The 21,948-nt window shown below is 39.1% G+C and overlaps 1 protein-coding gene across 2 annotated transcripts in view; it reads right to left on the reverse strand.

The window, feature by feature from the left end:
- NLRP3 (NLR family pyrin domain containing 3) overlaps positions 1-21,948 on the reverse strand; it is a 55,371-nt gene that overhangs the window by 19,651 nt on the left and 13,772 nt on the right. For both annotated transcript variants that reach the window (XR_004525979.2, XM_033853741.2), the window contains 2 exons: positions 20,452-20,622; positions 19,232-19,402 (listed from right to left, as the gene is read on the reverse strand). Coding sequence is in view for 1 of the 2 variants with exons in the window: in XM_033853741.2 (XP_033709632.1) it covers positions 19,232-19,402; positions 20,452-20,622 (342 nt within the window). In the remaining variant the exon portion in view is untranslated. The remainder of the gene's footprint in view (positions 1-19,231; positions 19,403-20,451; positions 20,623-21,948) is intronic.

Consider the following 21,948-nt stretch of genomic DNA (forward strand, 5'->3'; position numbering starts at 1 on the left):
TTGTAGCCAATAGAACACCTTGCAAGAAATGTTACTTTAAAAAGTTCTTTAGAGAGAAGGAAAATAATATACGTCAGATGTGCATAAAGAAAGGAAGAGCACCAGAGAAGGAACAGGTGAAGGTTAAATAAAAACTTTTATTTTTATTATTCTTTTTTTTTTTTTTTGCCGTACGCGGGCCTCCCACTGTTGTGGCCTCTCCCGTTGCAGAGCACAGGCTCCGGACACGCAGGCTCAGCGGCCATGGCTCATGGGCCCAGCCGCTCCACAGCATGGGGGATTTTCCCGGACCGGGGCACGAACCCATGTCCCCTGAATCGGCAGGCGGACTCTCAACCACTGCGCCACCAGGGAAGCCCTATTTTTCTTATTCTTAATTGATCAAACAGATAACATCATGTTCAAAATAATAGCAACAATGTATTCAATGATTTATATTTATGTGTATAAATATCCTTATATATAAATTGAATGAATGACAGCAATTATACAAGAGACAGAAAGGAGGAATTAGGATTACTTTGTTATTATAAGGTATTCATACTGTGAAGTGGCATAGGGTTATTTGAAAGTAGACAGATTAGTTGTAAATATGTATTGCAAACTCTGGAGCAACCACTAAGAAAATTTTTTTGAAAGTAAAATGGAGGGAATCTTGGCTGTCCAGTGGTTAGGACTCAGCACTTTCACTGCCATGGGCCCAGTTCAATCCCTGGTCAGAAAACAAAGATCCTGTAAACCGGGCAGCACAGCCAAAAAATAAAGTATGATGGATGTGCTAAGAAAAGAGACAAAATGGAATTATATAAAAGGTCCACTTAAAGTCACAAAAGGCAGAAAAAGAGATGAAGACAAAAATAAGATAAAAGAACAAGAGCAATAAATGGAAAATGGGAACAAATATGAGATATTAATCCAACAATGTCAATAATTAATTTATCAATGATCTAAATAAATCAGTTAAAAGGCAGGTATCAGAGAGTGAACAAAAAATAAGACCCAACTGTTTACTGTCTACAAGAAATCCACTTTAGGACTTCCCTGGTGGCGCAGTGGTTAAGAATCTGCCTGCCAATACAGGGGACATGGGTTTGAGCCCTGGTCTGGGAAGATCCCACATGCTGCGGAGCAGCTAAGCCCATGCACCACAACTACTGAGCCTGAACTCTACAGACCACGAGCCACAACTACTGAACCCTTGTGCCACAGCTACGGAAGCCCGTGCACCTATAGCCCTTGCTCTGCAACAAGAGAAGCCACTGCAATGAGAAGCCCACACACTGCACCAAAGAGTAGTCCCCACTCGCCACAACTAGAGAAAGCCTGTGCATAGCAACAAAGACCTAAGGCAGCCAAAAATAAATAAATAAATAAATAGAAATCCACTTTAAATATAAACACATACAGATTAAAATTACAGGAATGGAAACAATGTTTTAAAAAATAAGTGTAAAGGGATAGAGAAAGATATAGCATGCTAACACTAGTCAAAAGAAAGCAGGGGATATGTGGCATAGGTGATACATGATAGATAGATAGATAGATGTATACATATATGCAATGGAATATTATTCATCCTTAAAAAAGAAGGAAATCCTGCCATTTGTGACATGAATGAACCCAGAGGACATTATGCTAAGTGATTTAAGCCAAAGAGAGAAAGACAAATACCATGTAATCTCACCTATATGTGGAATCAAAACAAACAAACAAAAAAACCCACCAAACTCATAATTAACAGAGTGGAATGGGGGTTACCAGAGGTTGGGGGGATGGGGGAAAAGGGGAGATGTTGATCAAAGAATATAAACTTTCAGTTATAAGTTCTGAAGACTGAATGTACAGCTTGGTGACTGTTCATTCACCAAGTTAATATGTTGTATATTTGATATTTGCTAAGAGTAGATTCAAGTGCTCTCACCACACAGGGACAAAGAAGTAACAATGTGATGGGTATGTTAATTAGCTTGTTTGTGGAAATTAGTTCACAACGTATACATATATAAAAACATCATCTGGTACATATTAAATATATATGACTTTTATTGGTCAATCATACCTCGATAAAGCTTGAAATTTTTTTTAATTTAAAAAATAAAGCAGGAATATCTATGTTAATTTCAGACAGAGCAGCCTGCAGAGCAATGAAAATTATTAGGGATAAAGAGGGACATTATATGATGTTTATATTGGTCAATTTTCCAAGAAGACATAACAATCCTTAACATATGTGTGCCTAAAAAAAGTCAAAATATGTGAGGCAAAAACTGATAGAACTGCAAGGAGAAAAAATATATGTAGCTATAACACATTGCTGGAGACTTTAACACACCTCTATTGGAAATTAACAGATCCAGCAGGCAGAAAATCAGTAAGGACATAGTTGAACTCAGCAACTCTATCAATGAACTGAAAATAATTGACATCTACGTGTGGTTGCCAAGGGGGAGTGGGAGTAGGGGAGGGAGGGATTGGGAGTTTTGGATTAGCAGATGCAAACTATTATATTTAGAATGGATAAACAACAAGGTCCCACTGTATAGCACAGGGAACTATATTCAATATCCTGTGATAAACCATAATGGAAAAGAGTATATATGTATATATCGGAATCACTTTGCCGTACAGCAGAAATTAACACAACACTGTAAATCAACTATACTTCAAAAAAATAAATTAAAAAAAATTGACATCTATGGACTACTTCATCCAACAACAGAGGAACACACATTCTTCTCAGGCTCACATGTAACATTCACCAAGATAGACCACATTCTGTGTCATAAGACATATCTTAACAAGTTTAAAAAACAAATCAGACTGCAATCAAATGAAACTAGAAATAACAGAAAGATAGCTGGAAAATTCCAAAATACATGGACACTAAACAAGACACTTCTTTTTTCTTTCCATGTTAATGACTGTGTTTTAATTATTGCATCTTCCCCTTTACCAGAGTATTTATGAATTATTCTTTGTGTAATCCCAAGGTGCATTATTAATGCAAATCAAAGGACAGGTTAGTTATAAATATTAATGACCCAGGCAAAGTACCTTTGGCATGGAATTTCATAACACAGTCAATTTTCTAAACAACACACTTCTAAATAAAGCATGGATCAAGGAAGAAATCTCAAAAGAAAATTTAAAATATTTTAAACTAAATGAAAATAAAAACACAACTTAAAATTTGTGGGATGCAGCAAAAGCAGTGCTTAGATGGAAATTTATAGCAAGGGATGCATATATTAATAAAGAATAAAAATCTAAAATCAATTATCTAAGCTTCCACCTTAGGAAACTAGAAGAAGAGCAAGTTAAATTCAATGTAAGCAGAAGAAAAGCAATAAAAATTAGAGCAGGAATCAATGAAATTGAAAACAATAAATTCTTAACAAGAAAATCAGTGAGGGCTTCCCTGGTGGCTCAGTGGTTAAGAATCCGCCTGCCAATGCAGGGGACACAGGTTTGAACCCTGGCCCGGGAAGATCCCACGTGCCGTGGAGCAAATAAGCCCATGCTCCACAAGTACTGAGCCTCCGCTCTGGAGCCCGCAAATCACAATGACTGACCCCATGCCACAACTACTGAAGCCCACGCGCCTAGAGCCCGTGCTCTGCAACAAGGAAAGCCACTGCAATGAGAAGCCCGTGCACCACAACGAAGAGTAGCCACCCCCTTGTCTCAACTAGAGAAAGCCCACACACAACAACAAAGACAAAACACAGCCAAAAATAAATAAATATATATAAATATTAAAAAAAAAGAAAACCAATGAATCTTGGGCTTTCCTTGTGTTGCAGTGGTTAAGAATCCACCTGCCAATGCAGGGGACAAAGGTTCAAGCCCTGGTCCGGGAAGATCCCACATGCTGAGAAGCAACTAAGCCCGTGTGCCACAACTATGGAGCCTGCGCTCTAGAGCCCACGAGCCACAACAACTGAAGCCCGCATACCTAGAACTGGTGCTCCGCAACAAGAGAAGTCACCGCAATGAGAAGCCCACGCACCACAAGGAAGAGCAGCCTCACTTAACAGAACTAGAGAAAGCCTGCACACAACAACGAAGACCCAACACAGACAAAAATAATTTTTTTAAAAAAAGAAAGAAAATCAATGAATCCAAAAGAATCCTGAAAAGATCAATAAAACTGATAAATTTCTAGCCAGGCTAATGAAGAAAAACAAAGAGAGAGGACACAAATTACTAATATCAGAAATGAAAAAAGGGAAATCTCTACAGTTCCCCAAAATATTAAAAGGATAATAAAGGAATCCTACAAACGATTCTATGTGCACAAATTTTATAAGTTAGACGAAATGAACCAATCCTTTAAGGACAAAATTTGCCAAAACTCAAACAAGAAGAAATAGTCTGAATAGAACTTTATCTATTAAAGAAATTGAATCAATAATTAACAAACTTCCAAAAGAGAAAGTACTAGACACAGATGGTTTCACTGATGAATTCTAACAAATGTTTAAGGAAGAAATTTTACCAATCCTCTACAACTTCTTTCAGAAGAGAGAAGCAAAGAGAACATTTCCAAACTCATTCTATGAAGCCAGCATTATAAATATCTCTTATGAGCAAAGGTGCAAAAATCCTCAACAGAATATTACTAAATTGAATCCAACAATGTATAAAAAGTTATATACCATGATCACATGGAATTTATCCCAGGTATTCAAGACTGAATCGACATTTGAAAATCAATTAATATAATCCATCACATCAACAGAATATAGAAAAAATTGTATGATCATATCAATAGATACAGAAAAAGCATTTGACAAAATCCAACACCAATTCATGATAAAAGTACTCAGCAAACTAGGAATTAGGGAAACTTCCTGGACTTGTTTTTAAAAATCTACAAAAACTCCTACTGGTAACAGCATACTTAAAGGTAAGGAACTTGAAGTTTTCCCACTAAGATTAGGAAAAAGACAAGGATGTCCCCTCTCACCACTCCTTTTCTTCATCAGAGTAGAAGTCCTAGCTAATGCAATAAGACAGCAAAAGGAAAAATAATAAAAGGTATACAGATTGGGAAGAAAAAATAAAGCTGTGTTCACAGAGGACATGATCTTCCATATAGAAAATCTGAAAGAACTGACAAAAAAACTCCTAGAATGAAAAAGCAATTTCAGCATGGTTGCAGGATATAAGGTTATGAGGACACAGGGAGGGGGAAGGGTAAGGTGGGACGAAGTGAGAGAGCAGCACTGACACATATACACTACCAAATGTAAAACAGATAGCTAGTGGGAAGCAGCTGCATAACACAGGGAGATCAGCTTGGTGCCCTGTGACCACATAGAGGGGTGGGATATGGAGGGTGGGAGGGAGGCACAAGAAGAAGGGGATATGGGGATACGTGTATACATATAGCTGGTTCAGTTTTGTTATACAGCAGAAACACAACATTGTAAAGCAATTATATTCCAATAAGGATGTTAAAAAATGTGGTATATATATATATATATATATATATATATAAAATGAAATACAACCCATCCATAAAAATAGAATGAAATAGCGACCTGGTGGTGCAGTGGTTAAGAATCCGCCTGCCAATGCGGGGACATGGGTGGGTTCAATCCCTGGTCCGGGAAGATCCAACCTGCCACGGAGCAACTAAGCCTGTGGGCCACAACCCTGAGCCTGCGCTCTAGAGCCCATGGGCCACAACTACGAGCCCACGTGCCACAACTACTGGAGCCCACGTGCCACAACTTCTGAAGCCCACGTGCCTAGAGCCTGTGCTCCACAACAAGAGAAGCCACCACAATGAGAAGCCCATGCACCTCATCGAAGAGTAGCCCCACTCGCCGCAACTAGAGAAAGCCCACACGCAGCAACGAAGACCCAATGCAGCCAAAAATTAAAAAAATAAAGAACAAAATAATGCCATTTGCAGCAACAGGGATGGAACTAGAGATTGTCATACTAAGTGAAGTAACTCAGAAAGAGAATGACAAATACCATATGATATCACTTACATGTGGAATCTAAAATATAACACAAATGAACTTATCTATGAAACAGAAATGGACTCACAGACATAGAAGATAGACTTGTGGTTGCCAAGGGGGAGGGTGTTGGGGGGATGGAGTGGAAGTTTGGGGTTAGCAGTTGCAAACTGCTATATATGGAATGGATGGACAATGGGGTCTTACTGTATGGCACAAGGAACTATGGTCAGTATCTTGGGACAAACCATAATGGAAAAGAATATTGAAAAAAAATGTATATATAAATATATGTATAACTGAATCACTTTGTTGTGCAGCAGAAATAAACACAACATTGTTAATCAACTATTTTAAAAAAAGATGTGGTACATATATACAATGGAATATTACCCAGCCATAAAAAAAGAATGAAACAATGCTATTTGCAACAACATGGAGGGATATGGAAATTATCATACTAAGTGAAGTAAGTCAGACAGGAAATACAAATATCATATGATATCATTTATATGTGGACGCAAAAGAAAAAAATGATACAAATGAACTTATTCACAAAACAGAAACAGACTCACAGATTTGGGAAACAAACTCATGGTTAACAAAGGGGAAATGTGGGGAGGGAGGGATAAATTAGGATTTGGGGATTAACATATACACACCACTATATATAAAATAGGTAATCAACAAAGACCTACTGTATAGCACAGGGAACTCTACTCAATATTCTATAATAACCTATATGAGAAAAGAATCTGAAAAAGAATGGATATATGAATATGTATAACTGAATCACTTAGCTGAACACCTGAAACTAACACAACATTGTAAATTAACTATACTCTAATATAAAATAAAAATTTAATTTAAAAAAATCCATCCCTTTCCTATACTAGCAACGAACTAGTAGAATTTGAAATAAAACACAATACCATTTATATTAACACCCAAAAAACTGAAACATTTTAACCAAGCAGGACTCTATTTAACCCAGAATAGACCTACACCCACGTCCTCCACCTGCCTTTTGTCTGAAGAAAAACTTTAGTCAAAGAATAAATTTAATCAGAGAAATGAGAAAATGCAGAAAGAAAGGTAAACAGTCAAGCAAGACAAAATAATAATATTTTAGTCATTAAACAAAGTCAAGGACCTTTAGTTCTTCCTCAAGGATTATAGATATTATTCTGAGCCATGTCCGTTGAGCTGTTTTGCAGAAACTGAAACCCCCACTAGGTGGAAGAAGTTAACTGTATGCTGCCCACAAGTGCGTAGACCCCAGACCATTTGGAACCAGTAGGTTGATGATGCTGACTCTTGATTACCTCACCACCAGCCAATCAGAAGAATGTCCACAAGCTGACCACGCCCTGCTCCTTGAACACCATAAGGCTCCTTACTACACCCTCCAGTGTGGGACTTACAATTCTGAGGACATTAGACCACTGTGGCCCCCTTTGCCTGGCAAAGCAATAAAGCTATTCTTTTCTACTTCATCCAAAACTCTGTGTCCACATTTTTATTCAGTGCAGGTGAACAGAGGCCGAATTTCAGCAACAATACTTAGGTATAAATCTAACAAAATATGTATAAGATCTACATAAGGAAAACTACAAAAGCCTGATAAAAGAAATCAAGAACTACATATATGGACAGATATTTCATGTTCATGGAGAGGAAGACTCAATGTTGTCAAGATGTCAGTTCTGCCCAACGCAATCTATAGATTCAATGCAGTCCCAATAAACTTCCCAGCAAGTTTTTTTTGTGTGTGTGGATATTGACAAAATGATTCTAAAGTTTATATGTAGAAGCAAAAGACCCAGAATAGCCAACAAAATAGTGAAGGAAAAGAACAAAGTTGGAGGACTGACACTATTCAGCTGAATGACTTACTGTAAAATAACAGTAATGAAGACAAAAGAATAGACAAATTGATCAATGGAACAGAATAGAGAGCCCAGAAATAGAGGAACATAAATATAGTCAACTGATCTTTGACAAAGGAGCAAGGGCAAAGATAAGTCCTTTCAACAAATGGTGCTGGACAACTAGACATCCACATACAAAAACATGAATCCAGACACTCATACCCTTCACAAAAATAACACAAAAATTAACTCAAAACAGACCTAAAGGTAAAACACAAAACTATAAATCTCCTAGAAGATAACATACGAGAAAATCTAGAGGACTTTGGGTTTGGCAATGACTTTAGTTTGGCGATGACCAAACTCATGATCCAAGAAATAAATAATTGATAAGTTGGACTTTATCAACATTAAAATTTTCTTCTCTGAGAAAGTCACTGTCAAGAGAACAAAGAGACAAGCTACACTGGGAGAAAATATTTGCAAAAGATATATCTGATAAAGGACTGTTATAAAATATACAAAGAACACTTAAAACCCAACAGTAAGAAAAGAAAAAATCCAGTCAAAAAATGGGCTAGGGTTTCCCTGGTGGCGCAGTGGTTGAGAGTTCGCCTGCCGATGCAGGGGACACGGGTTCGTGCCCCGGTCTGCGAAGATCCCACATGCCGCGGAGCGGCTGGGCCCGTGAGCCATGGCCGCTGAGCCTGGGTGTCCGGAGCCTGTATTCCGCAACGGGAGAGGTCACAACAGTGAGAGGCTCGTGTACCGAACAAAAACAAACAAACAAAACAAACAAAAAATGGGCTAAATGCCTTAACAGACACCTTATCAAAGAGGATATACAGGTGGCAAATAAACTTATGAAAATATGCTCCACATCATATGTCATCAATGAAATGCAAATTAAAACAACAATGAGATACCACCACATACATATCAGAACAGCCAAAGTCTGGTACACTGAAAACACCAAATACTGGCAATGATATGGAACAATAGGAACTCTCATTCATTGGTGGTGGGAATGCAAAATTTTATACCCACTTTGGAAGACAGTTTTTCAGTTTCTTACAAAACTAAATATTTGTTACCATATGATCCAGCAATATCACTCCTTGGTATTTACCCAAAAGAACTGAAAAGTTATGCCCATGCAAAAGCCTGTACACAGATGTTTATGGAAGCTTTATTCATAATTATCAAAATTTGAAAGCAAACAAGATATCCTTCATTAGGTGAATGGATAAATAAAGTGGTACATCCAAACAATGGAATTGTATGATATTCTGTTTAAGGCAAAATTATGGAGATAGTAAAAAGATCAGTGATTACCAGGGATTAGAGGTGAGGGTGGGATGAATAGACCAAGCATGGAGGATTTTGGGGTCAGTAAACCTACTCTCTGTGTTACTACAATAGTAGATACATATCATTATACAATTGTCCAAACCCACAGAGCATACCAAATGAAGAGTGAACCTAATGTAAACTATGAACTTTGGGTGATTATGATATGTCAGTATAGGTTCATCAGCTGTAACAAATGTACCATTCTGGAGGGTGATGGTGATAATGGGGGAGATTATGCATATGTGAGGTAGGGGGCATATGAAAAATCTCTGTATCTTCCTCTCAATTTTGCTGTATCTAATTCCCCTCTAAAAAATGTCTATTTAAAAAGAGAAAAGCACAAGAGCAACATCTAGGTTTAAGATCTGTTTGGGGAGCCACCTGTATACAGGTTGTTTTCAAAGCTGAGGGGCATATGAGAGTTCCCAGAGAGTGTAGAAACATTTAGTGAAAAAGAAAACCAATCGTGAAATCCCCAGACCACAGGAAGAGAAGTCAATGCAGAAGCCAGAGAAGCAGAAGCCATAAAATTAGCAGGAAAAACTGAGCAGTGCCCTAAAAACAAGAAAGAAGGGTTTCAAGGAGGAGATGATGAACAGAATTAAAGGCAACAGATTTCAACTAGGATTAGGACTGAGGAGAATCTACAAGAGTCAGAAACAGGATCACTGAGGGTCAACTGAGAGTTTATGCTCTGGGTCTCTTCACTTCTTTTTGCTTTGTGTGGAGTGTTTTCCCCTGGCTTCCTCATGGCTCTCACTCTCAGTTTATTTAGTACCCAATCCCATGTCATCTGCATGAGAGGCATTTACTGAACACTTGGGCAAGGAAGGAGTCCTCATTGTCACTCCAGTTTTTATTATACAGCTTACATATATTGTACATTGTTTTGCTTGTCTATTGTCTAGTGTTTATCACCCACTATAAGAATGTTTGTGAAACCCGGGTCTTGGTTTGTTTTACTCACTGTTACTATCAACACCCACAACTGAGCCTCCAGAGTACCTGGAAAATAAAGGGGCTAAATCATATCTGTTGAACAAACCAAGAGTAGCAGAAGCCAAATTGCTGAGATAGAGTAATGATATAAGGGAAGGAAATGAAGGCATTGAATATAGACTTTTTTTGGTAAAGAGCTTGGCAATATATGAGGATGGGTCACTGGGACAGGCCCAAGGAGGTAACAGAGCTTTGTGAACATCTATGGGTTTTAATTATGGATTAACAGATTATTCCTCAGTAAAGACCCTTCCTGATGTATTTGGTGCTGATCTGGTTGGTATTTCTGTCAGTAACATTAATGAAGACATTTACAGTTTGCTTGTTATATGTCTAGGTAATACTGACCGGATCATGATTCAAAAATGCCTAGACAGCTCTCTCACTTGCCCGCTTGCATCTCTTACAAGCATCCTACATTAATAAATCTAGTTCTTGACTATCACTGTGCCTCTTGCTGAAGTTCTTCTGCACTGAGACACAAAGAACCTGAGCCTCAATAAGTCCAGACACCAGCACAGAGATTTCTTCAAGATGGCAGAGTAGAAGGAGGTGCACTCACTCCCTCTTGTGAGAGCACCAGAATCACAACTAACTGCTGAACAATCACGGACAGGAAGACACTGGAACTCACCAAAAAAGATACCCCACATCCAAAGACAAAGGAGAAGCCATAATGAGATGGTAGGAGAGGCAAAATCACAATAAAGTCAAATCCCATAACCCCGGGGTGGGTGACACACAAGCTGGAGAACACTTATACCACAGAAGTCCACCCACTGGAGTGAAGGTTCTGATCCCCACATAAGACTTCCCAACCTGGGGGTCCAGAAACGGGAGGAGGAATTCCCAAGGAATCAGACTTTGAAGGCTAGTGGGATTTCATTGCAGGACTTCGATAGGACTGGGGGAAACAGAGACTCCACTCTTGGAGGGCACATACAAAGTAGTGTGCACATCAGGACCCAAGGGGAAGGAGCAGTGACCCCATAGGAGACTGAACCAGACCTACCTGCTAGTGTTGGAGGGCCTCCTGCAGACGCGGGGTGGGGTGGCTGTGGCTCACCATGAGGACAAGGACACTGGCAGCATAAGTTCTGGGAAGTATTCCTTGTTGTGAGCCCCCCAAGAGTCCACCATTAGCCCCACCAAAGAGCCTGTAGCCTCCAGTGCTGGGCTGCCTCAGGCCAAACAACCAACAGGGAGGGAACACAGCCCTACCCATCAGCAGACAAATGGATTAAAGTTTTACTGAGCTCTGTCCACCAAAGCAACACCCAGCTCTACCAACCACCAGTCGCTCCCATCAAGAGCTTGCACAAGCCTCTTAGATAGCCTCATCCACCACAGGGCAGACAACAGAAGCAAGAAGAACTACAGTCCTGCAGCCTGTGGAACAAAAACCACATTCACAGAAAGATAGACAAGATGAAAAGGCAGAGGATTATGTAGCAGATGAAGGAACAGGATAAACCCCCAGAAAAACAACTAAAAGAAGTGGAGATAGGCAAGCTTCCAGAAAAAGAATTCAGAATAATGATAGTGAAGATGATGCAGGACCTTGGAAAAACAATGGAGGCAAAGATCGAGAAGATGCAAGAAATGTTTAACAAAGACCTAGAAGAATTAAAGAACAACGACCTAGAATGATTAAAGAACAAACAAACAGAGATGAACAATACAATAACTGAAATGAAAAACACACTAGAAGGAATCAATAGCAGAACAACTGAAGCAGAAGGATGGATAAGTGACCTAGAAGACAGAATGGTGGAATTCACTGCCACGGAACAGAATAAAGAAAACAGAATCAAAAGAAATGAAGACAGCCTAAGAGACCTCTGGGACAACATTAAATGCAACAAGATTCACATTACAGGGTTTCCAGAAGGAGAAGAGAGAGAGAGAGGACCCAAGAAAATATTTGAAGAGATTATAGTCAAAAACTTCCCTAACATGGGAAAGGAAATAGCCACCCAAGTCCAGGAAGTGTAGAGAGTCCCAGGCAGGATAAACCCAAGGAGAAACATGCTGAGACACATAGTAATCAAATTGACAAAAATTAAAGGCAAAGAAAAATTATTAAAAGCAGTAAGTGAAAAATGACAACATACAAGGGAACTCCCATAAGGTTAAGAGCTGATTTCTTAGCAGAAACTCTACAAGCCAGAAGGGAGTGGCATGATATATTTAAAGTGATGAAAGGGAAGAATCTACAACAAAGATTACTCTACTGGCAAGGAACTCATTCAGATTCAATGGAGAAATCAAAAGCTTTACAAACAAGAAAAAGCTGAGAGGATTCAGCATCACCAAACTAGCTCTACAACAAATGCTAAAGGAACTTCTCCAAGTGGGAAACACAAGAGAAGAAAAGGACCTACAAAAACTAACCCAAAACCACTAGAATATGGTAATAGGAACATACATATAGATAATTACCTAAAATGTGAATGGAATAAATGCTCCAACCAAAAGACACAGGCTCACTGAATGGATACAAAAACAAGACCCATATATATGCTGTCTACAAGAGACTCACCTCAGACCTAGGGACACATACAGACTGAAAGTAAGTGGATGGAAAAAGATATTCCATGCAAATGGAAATCAAAAGAAAGCTGGAGTAGCAATACTCATTTCAGATAAAATAGACTTTAAAATAAAGAATATTACAAGAGACAAGAAATGACATTACATAATGATCAAGGGATCAATCCAAGAAGAAGATATAACAATTATAAATATATATGCACCCAACATAGGAGTACCTTAATACATAAGGCAAATGCAAAAAACACTTATAAAAGAGGAAATCGACAGTAACACAAAAATAGTGAGGGACTCTAACAGCTCACTTACACCAATGGAAAGATCATCCAGACAGAAAATTAGTAAGGAAACATAAGCGTTAATGACACAATAGACCAGATAGATTTAACTGATATTTATAGGACATTCCATCTGAAAACAGCAGATTACAGTTTCTTCTCAAGTGCACATGGAACATTTTCCAGGATAGATCACATTGTGGGTCACAAATCAAGCCTCAGTAAATTTAAGAAAACTGAAATCATATCAAGCATCTTTTCTGACCACAACGCAATGAGATTAGAAATAAATTACGGGGAAAAAACATAAAAAACACAAAAACATGGAGGCTAAACAATACACTACTAAATAACCAAGAGACCATTGAAGAAATCAAACAGGAAATCGAAAAATACCTAGAGAAAAATGACAACAAAAACACGACGATCCAAAACCTATGGGCTGCAGCAAAAGCAGTTCTAAGACGGAAGTTTATAGCAATACAATCCTAACTCAAGAAACAAGAAAAGTCTCAAATAAACAATGTAACCTTACACCTAAAGGAACTAGAGAAAGAAACCCAAAACCCAAAGTTAGCAGAAAGAAAGAAATCATAAAGATCAGAGCAGAAATAAGTGAAATAGAAACAAAGAAAACAATAGCAGCGATCAATAAAACTAAAAGCTGGTTCTTTGAGAGGATAAACAAAATTGATAAACCATTAGCCAGACTCATCAAGAAAAAGAGGGAGAGGACTCAAATCAATAAAATTAGAAATGAAAAAGGAGAAGTTACAACAAACACTGCAGAAATACAAAGCATCCTAAGAGACTACTACAAGCAACTCTATGCCAATAAAATGGACAACCTGGAAGAAATGTACAAATTCTTAGAAAGGTATAACCTTCCGAGACTGAACCAGGAAGAAATAGAAAATATGAACAGACCAATCACAAGTAATGAAATTGAAACTGTGATTGAAAATCTTCCAACAAAGAAAAGTCCAGGACCAGATGGCTTCATGGGTGAATTCTTTCAAACATTTAGAGAAGAGCTAACACCCATCCTTCTCAACCTCTTCCAAAAAATTGCAGAGGGAGGAACACTCCTGAACTCATTCTATGAGGTCACAATCACCCTGATACCAAAACCAGACAAAGATACTACAAAAAAAGAAAATTACAGACCAACATCACTGATATATATAGATGCAAAAATCCCCAACAAATACTAGCAAACAGAATCCAACAACAAATTAAAAGGATCATACACCATGATCAAGTGAGATTTATCCCAGGGACGCAAGGATTCTTCAATATGTGCAAATCAATCAATATGATACACCATATTAACAAATTGAAGAATAAAAACCATATGATCATCTCAATAGATGCAGAAAAAGCTTTTCACAAGATTCAACACTCATTTATGAAAAAAACTCTCCAGAAAGTGGGCATAGAGGGAACTTAACTCAACATAATAGAGGCCCTATATGACAAACCCACAGCAAACATCATTCTCAATGGTGAAAACCTGAAAGCATTTCCTCTAAGATCAGGAGGAAGACAAGGATGTCCAGTCTCACCACTATTATTCAACATAGTTTTGGAAGTCCTAGCCATGGCAATCAGAGAAGAAAAAGAAATAAAAGGAATACAAATTGGAAAAGAAGAAGTAAAACTGTCACTGTCTGCAGATGATATGATACTGTACATAGATAATCCTAAAGATGCCAACAGAAAATACTAGAGCTAATCCATGAATTTGGTAAAGTTGCAGGATACAAAATTAATGCACAGAAATCTCTTACATTCCTAAACATTAATGATGAAAGATCAGAAAGAGAAATTAAGGAAACAATCCCATTCACCATTGCAACAAAAAAATAAAATACCTAGGAATAAACCTACTTAAGGAGGTAAAACACCTGTACTCAGAAAACTATAAGGCACTGATGAAAGAAATTAAAGATGACACAAACAGATCAAGAGATATACCATGTTCTTGGATTGGAAGAATCGATACTGTGAAAATGACTATACTACCCAAAGCAATCTACAGATTCAATTCAATCCCTATCAAATTACCAATGGCATTTTTTACAGAACTAGAACAAAAAACCTTAAAATTTGTATGGAGACACAAAAGACCCCATATAGCCATAGCCATCTGGAGGAGAAAAAATGGAGCTTGAAGAATCAGACTCCCTGACTTCAGACTATACTACAAAGCTACAGTAATCAAGACAATACGGTACTGGCACAAAAACAGAAATATAGATGAGTGGAACAGGATAGAAAGCCCAGAGATAAACCCACGCTCCTATGGTCAACTAATCTATGACAAAGGAGGCAGGGATATACAATGGAGAAAAGATAGTCTCTTCAATAAGTGGTGCTGGGAAAACTGGACAGCTACATGTAAAAGAATGAAATTAGAACACTCCCTAACACCATACACAAAAATAAACTCAAGATGGATGAAAGACCTAAATGTAAGACAAGACACTATAAAACTCTTAGAGGAAAACATAGGAAGAACAAACACTCTTTGACATAAATCACAGCAGCACATTTTTTGACCCACCTCCCAGAGTATTGGAAATTAAAACAAAAATAAACAAATGGGACCTAATGAAACTTAAAAGCTTTTGCACAGCAAAGGAAACTATAAAAAAGACAAAAAGACAATCCTCAGAATGGGAGAAAATATTTGCAAATGAATCAATGGACAAAGGATTAATCTCCGAAATATATAAACAGCTTGTGCAACTCAATATTAAAAAAACAAACAACCCAATCCAAAAATGGGCAGAAGACCTAAATAGACATATCTCCAAAGAAGACATACAGATGGCCAAGAGGCACATGAAAAGTTGCTCAACATCACTAATTATTAGAGAAATGCAAATGAAAACTACAATGAGGTATCAGCTCACACTGGTTAGAATGGGCATCATCAGAAAATATACAAACAACAAATGCTGGAGAGGGTGTGGAGAAAAGGGAACCCCCTTGCACTGTTGGTGGGAATATAAATTGGTACAGCCACTATGGAGAACAGTATGGAGGTTTCTTAAAAAACTGAAAATAGAATTATCTTATGACCCACGACTGGGCATATACCCAGAGAAAACCATAATTCAAAAAGACACATGCACCCTAATGTTCACTGCGACACTATTTACAATAGCTAGGTCATGGAAGCAACCTAAATGCCCATCAACAGACGTATGGATAAAGAAGATGTGGTACATATATACAATGGAATATTACTGAGCCATAAAAAAGGAATGAAATTGGGTCATTTGTAAAGACGTGGATGGACCTAGAGAATGTCATACAGAGTGAAGTCATTCAGAAAGAGAAAAACAAATGTCATATATTAACGCATATATGTGGAATCTGGAAAAATGATACAGATGAACCGGTTTGCAAGGCAGAAATAGAGACACAGATGTAGAGAACAAACGTATGGACACCAAGGGGGGAAAGCAGGGAGGTGGAGGAGGTGGTGGGATGAAGTGGGAGATTGGGATTGACATGTATACACTAATATGTATAAAATAGTTTACTAATAAGAATCTGCTGTATATTTTTTTAAAAATTAAATTAAAATAATGCCTAGAAAATGAGTCAAAAGAAAGATATGAAGAAATTTAACAGACCTAAATGTGAGGTGCCACACAGGTTGGAGAGGGCAGGATATATTGTAGAAGCCTTCTAGAGCGCCTACTAGCAACTCATCATGAGGCAGCGGTGTGCTGGAGTTAAGGGGTGGGTGGTGGGTTACACTGGACTGTATCTGCATTGGGTTTTCCTGCCTTTAAGCTCTTTGAGCCTCACGTTCTCGTCTTTCAATTGGAGACACTGATATCTACTCAGTGTAGTTTTTATGAGGCCAACTGAGATAACCCAATGTAAAGAACATGGAAGAGCAGTGATACACAGTAAAGTGCACGTATCAGTGGGTATTTTTGTGGTAGGCACATATATACAATGGAATATTACTCAGCCATAGAAAGAAACAAAATTGAGTTATTTGTTGTGACGTGGATGGACTAGAGTCTGTCATGCAGAGTGAAGTAAGTCAGAAAGAGAAAAACGAATACTGTATGCTAACACATATATATGGAATCTAAAAAAAAAAAAAATTGTTCTGAAGAACCTAGGGGCAGGACAGGAATAAAGATGCAGACATAGAGAATGGACTTGAGGATGTGGGGGTGGGGAGGGGGAAGGGTAAGCTGGGATGAAGTGAAAGAGTGGCATGGACATATATACACTACCAAATGTGAAATAGATAGCTAGTGGGAAGCAGCCGCATAGCACAGGGAGATCAGCTCAGTGCTTTGTGACCACCTAGAGGGGTGGGATAGGGAGGGTGGGACGGAGATGCAAGAGGGAGGAGATATGGGGATATATGTATATGTATAGCTGATTCACTTTGTTATAAAGCAGAAACTAACACACCATTGTAAAGCAATTATACTCCAATAAAGATGTTAAAAAATTTTAAAAAAGAAATACATTTGGTCTTTGTCCCCCATTCCCAGCTCAGAGGTCCTAAAACCCTGGGGACTTCCTGAGTAATAGGAGTGTCTCGTTATTCAAAGGAGCCCCTTTTGATCGCACCTGAGTTTATGCTAATGAGGTAACTTAAGGTCGGTTCCCTAGATAGGCTCAGATGGGCTGATCATCAGAAAGCCCAAGTGATTAGAAAGTTGGAACTTTCAGCCCCATCCACCAACTTCCAGGAAGGAGAGGGGAGGAAGGCTGGAGATTAATCTCTATAAAATCTCTTGAACAATGAGATTTGGAGACCTTCTGGGTTGGTGAATATATCCACATGCCAGGAGGGTAAAGCACCCCAACTCCATGAGGATAGAAGCCCCTGGGCTCCAGACCCTTCTGTACTTCACCCTATGTGTCTCTTCATCTGATTATTTGTACCCTTTATAAAAAATGTAAATGTAAGTAAGTATTTCCCTGATTTCTGTGAGTCATTCTAGCAAATTTTCCCACCTGAGTAGGGGGTCGTGTGAATCCTCAATTTGTAGCCAAGTCAGAAAGAAGTGTGAGTAATCTGGGGACCCACTACTTGCAATTGATGTCTGACATTGGCAGGGGTTGGTGGAGGCAGTCTTTTTGGACTGAGACCTTAGCTGAAGGGTCTGCAATAACTCTGGGTAGTTAGCGTCAAAATCGAATTGACTTGTAAGACACCCAGTTGGTGTCTGCAGAGAATTGGTTATTGGTGTTAGAAACACTCCCAAAATGTGTATTATTATCGACTGCAGACGTCCAGTAGAACTCATGATCTAATGTGATTGCCAGAAATATAAGGAAATCCCAGGCTTCACCAGTGACATTATAGTGCCCTGCCACAGGAGGTGAAAGTTCCACCACACATCTTTAGGAGTATGAGGTTCAGGTCTGGGCATTGTACTTCGAATAGAGACATTAACAGACCAACTCTCACCTAGGACAACATAACTAAATAGGTGAAGGTGCTAAGCCATGTCCTAGTTAAGGGTTTAGAGACAGCCAGGCAAAAGATGAGAAGACCTAGAGTGTGACTGTTGTCTCTGAGGAATTCAGATCTGCATCTCTTAGCGGAACCTGGGGAGCAGAACAAGGACCAACACACAAAAAACAAAGAAGGGGCTGCATAGAAATAAGAACTGCAGGCAGTGTAGGAATGACCAGCATGCCTAGAAATTTTTACCCGTAAAACGGGTGACTACCCACGTGAATGTCTTAGAAGCAAAGGTTTCGCTGCTTCACTGGGCTGCACAATTCCTAAGCTTTCTTTCAACTCTGAGAATCTCCACTTCTATATGTAATAGAGAAGAACAAATCTGACTCCATATTAGATCTGGTTCTTTTACTCTAACCTTTGTGCCCTGTTGCCTGTGCTTAGTCATGCTTTGCCCCTTTGTATAAGAATGTTGCCTGTAGCCCGAAATATACAGAATAGCCTATTCTCAAGGCTCTGACTTTTAAGAGTCATCCATGTGGAGATAAAAAGTTGCAGAATACAGGGTAACATTTGTCTTGCTGGAGGTTTATGGGAACAGTGTGACCTGACCTACATGGACAGTGCAAGAACAAAGGATTATAACACCAAGAAGTCTGCAACAACCACCCACGCCCTTCCCTCAACTTGCCTTTATCCCTAAAGATAAGTTGCTTTATTGCTGAGACACTCATGAAGACTTACCCCAGTTTCTGCAGGTTACATTGTGGATTCTTTGCTTTTTCACATAAAATTCCAACTCCTGAGTCTCCCAGAGCATTTTCTCCCAAGTAGAGTCTGGTCAGGGAATGGTTGGTGCTCAGAACAGATGCGAGATCATCACAACACACCGATGTGAGACAGCAACTGACCAACCTTCAGAGATGGCAGAATGTCACAACACCTCTCTCATCCCACTCCCCACTCTGCTGTGACTCAAGAAAGCACTCGTCCTGCCTTTGCCTATAGTCCAGTCCACACATGGAAAGAGCACATCCGAGCCCTTTATTAACTTTTTGCTTCTTTTTCTGGTTGGTATAATAGCATGCAAACACCTTCCAAGCCCATGCAATGTTACAACATCTTCCCAGATCTCTACATGTACTTTTATTGTGGCAAAATATGCATAACATAAAATTTACCATCGTAAACATTTATAAGGGTTCATTTATAAGTGCTACAATTCAGTAGCACTTAAGTAACATTCACATAATTGTGCAACACTACTGCTGTTTATCTCCAGAACCCTTTTCATCTTCCCAAACTGAAACTTCGTACCCATTAAACAATAACTCCCAATTCCCCTCCCCCGAGCCCCTGGAAACCACCATTCTACATCTTGTCTCTATGAATTTGACAATTCTAGGTACTTCATATAAGTGAAATCATACAATATTTGCCCTTTTTCTTCTGGTTTATCTTACTGAATATGTAGTCTTGTTTTGCTTTGCTTTTTTATAATAGCCACCCTAATGGGTGTGAATCAGCCCTACCATTTTCAAGTGCTTCCTTGTCTTCTTTAAAATTCAAGTCTCCCAGAAGCATTTAATGAAGAGCCGCATAGAATGTCAAGTGTCTGCATTGCTTTAGCATCATTTTTCCTATTCTGTGTGGACCAAGGCCCTGTCATCAAGTCCAAAAACTCTTCTATAGCAATGCAGTACATTGGTTTTATTTTCTCAGCTAGGTTGTAAATACCTTAAAGGCAAGGATGACATTTTGGATTTTTTAAGTTCCTCTCCAGGGCTGAGTATATGGCTTTTACTACAACAAACACTAACTGAATTAATTATTGACAAACACCCAGAGATAAACAGAGGGAATCCTCTGAGCAGCAAAGGCCATTCTCACACTAAAATTCCAAACCATCGTGACTCATTGAAGCCACAGCTCATACTTCTTGAGGGAAATTAGTTCAGACTCACCAGAGCTTCTTCAGATTGCAAAATAGATGCCTCAGTCCCACACACAAAAGTCTGATTCCAAAGTCTCCCAGGGCATTGTGGCTCAGATCCAGTTCCACCAGCTTCTGATTGTTGCTCAAGACCGAGGAGATGTTGAAGCAGCACTGATGGGAAAGGCAACACTGCCCCAACCTTCATGCCAAGCAGAGAAACGGAAAACATCAGAACTTGGGCTACTTTTCCGTCACTGCTTTCTGGTCTAGATTGGTTTTTAGCACCAGGAAGGGGCACTGTGTTCTCATGTTACGAAGAGAAAGTTATAACTAAATGTTTATGAAAGAAAGTATCATCTTATCAGAACTCCTGACTACAGCTCAAGACATATTGGGAAGTTAGCTGTTGGGCTCACTGGCTCACAGTCTGAGACCACAGCTGCCAGTGAACACCCTCCATAAATAATGGGCATATATATGAGTATATAAATGGCAGGTTCCTGCTTTGTAAATGAAAACAATGGTGAACCTATGGGTTCCACCTCTTTACCACATGTTCCTAACAGCTGAAACTCCTTCAGATGAATACCGTTCTCTCTAGGGTTGTACCCATCTACCTTTTCTCTTTGCCAACCTTGTCCCTGCTATACTGTTTGATGATTTAATCCCAGCCCTTCAGCTAAACTGAAGGAGCAAGCAGCCCTGATTCTTGATTTGCTTTACACACACAAACACACACTCTGTCACCACCATCACCACCAGCAACAACAATTAGTCCCTATCAGAGGAGCGAGAACAACATTCCAGCTCATCTCCAGGCGAATAGTTCAAATGTCCTGGGGCTTGTTGGATGATCTTTTCTGCCTCCATTTCCACACCAACTAGAAGCAAATGGATAATAGATCTTATCTGCAAAACATCTCATTCTCACCCATGTCTCCCCATTTGTGTCTCACTTTCTGGAATCACACAGGGGCACCCACAGGGGCGATGGGGAGAGTGGCATGGGATGATGGTGGAGAGGAAGGTTAAATGTCAAAACTAGCCAGAGCCTTGAAGGCAAGAAGAACAATTTATGATTTGTCAAAAGAGCAAAGATAAAGCACTTAAGCCATGATCAAAGTATACTTTTCTAAATAACACTCTGTCTTTTGTACAGAGAATGATTGGTGAGTGGCAAAAGTAGATGCAGGGAGACCAAACAGCCAACATTCACTCAATATGTAGTTTGGGGCATGAACACATGGTAAGAACAATGTCTCCAGACGTTATAGAGACAATTGCAGAACAAACGTGAATCCTGTCATGAGAGGTTTATGGTCTTAGAGTCTATTGCACTATCCAGGCAAATCATGGTGGTTGTTGGACCTGGGCTGGTGGAGTTGAGATAGGCTGGGACCTGGGACTCTTTACTGCAGTACTTGCACCTGGACAAATATCTGCTCAAGCAACAGAATGCAAAGAAACTCTAAGGGACGAAACATAACTGCATTCATGTGTGCGGTTGGGGCAAATTATGAACAAT

Source organism: Tursiops truncatus, chromosome 3, assembly GCF_011762595.2.
Source record: "Tursiops truncatus isolate mTurTru1 chromosome 3, mTurTru1.mat.Y, whole genome shotgun sequence".
Lineage (NCBI taxonomy): Eukaryota > Metazoa > Chordata > Mammalia > Artiodactyla > Delphinidae > Tursiops > Tursiops truncatus.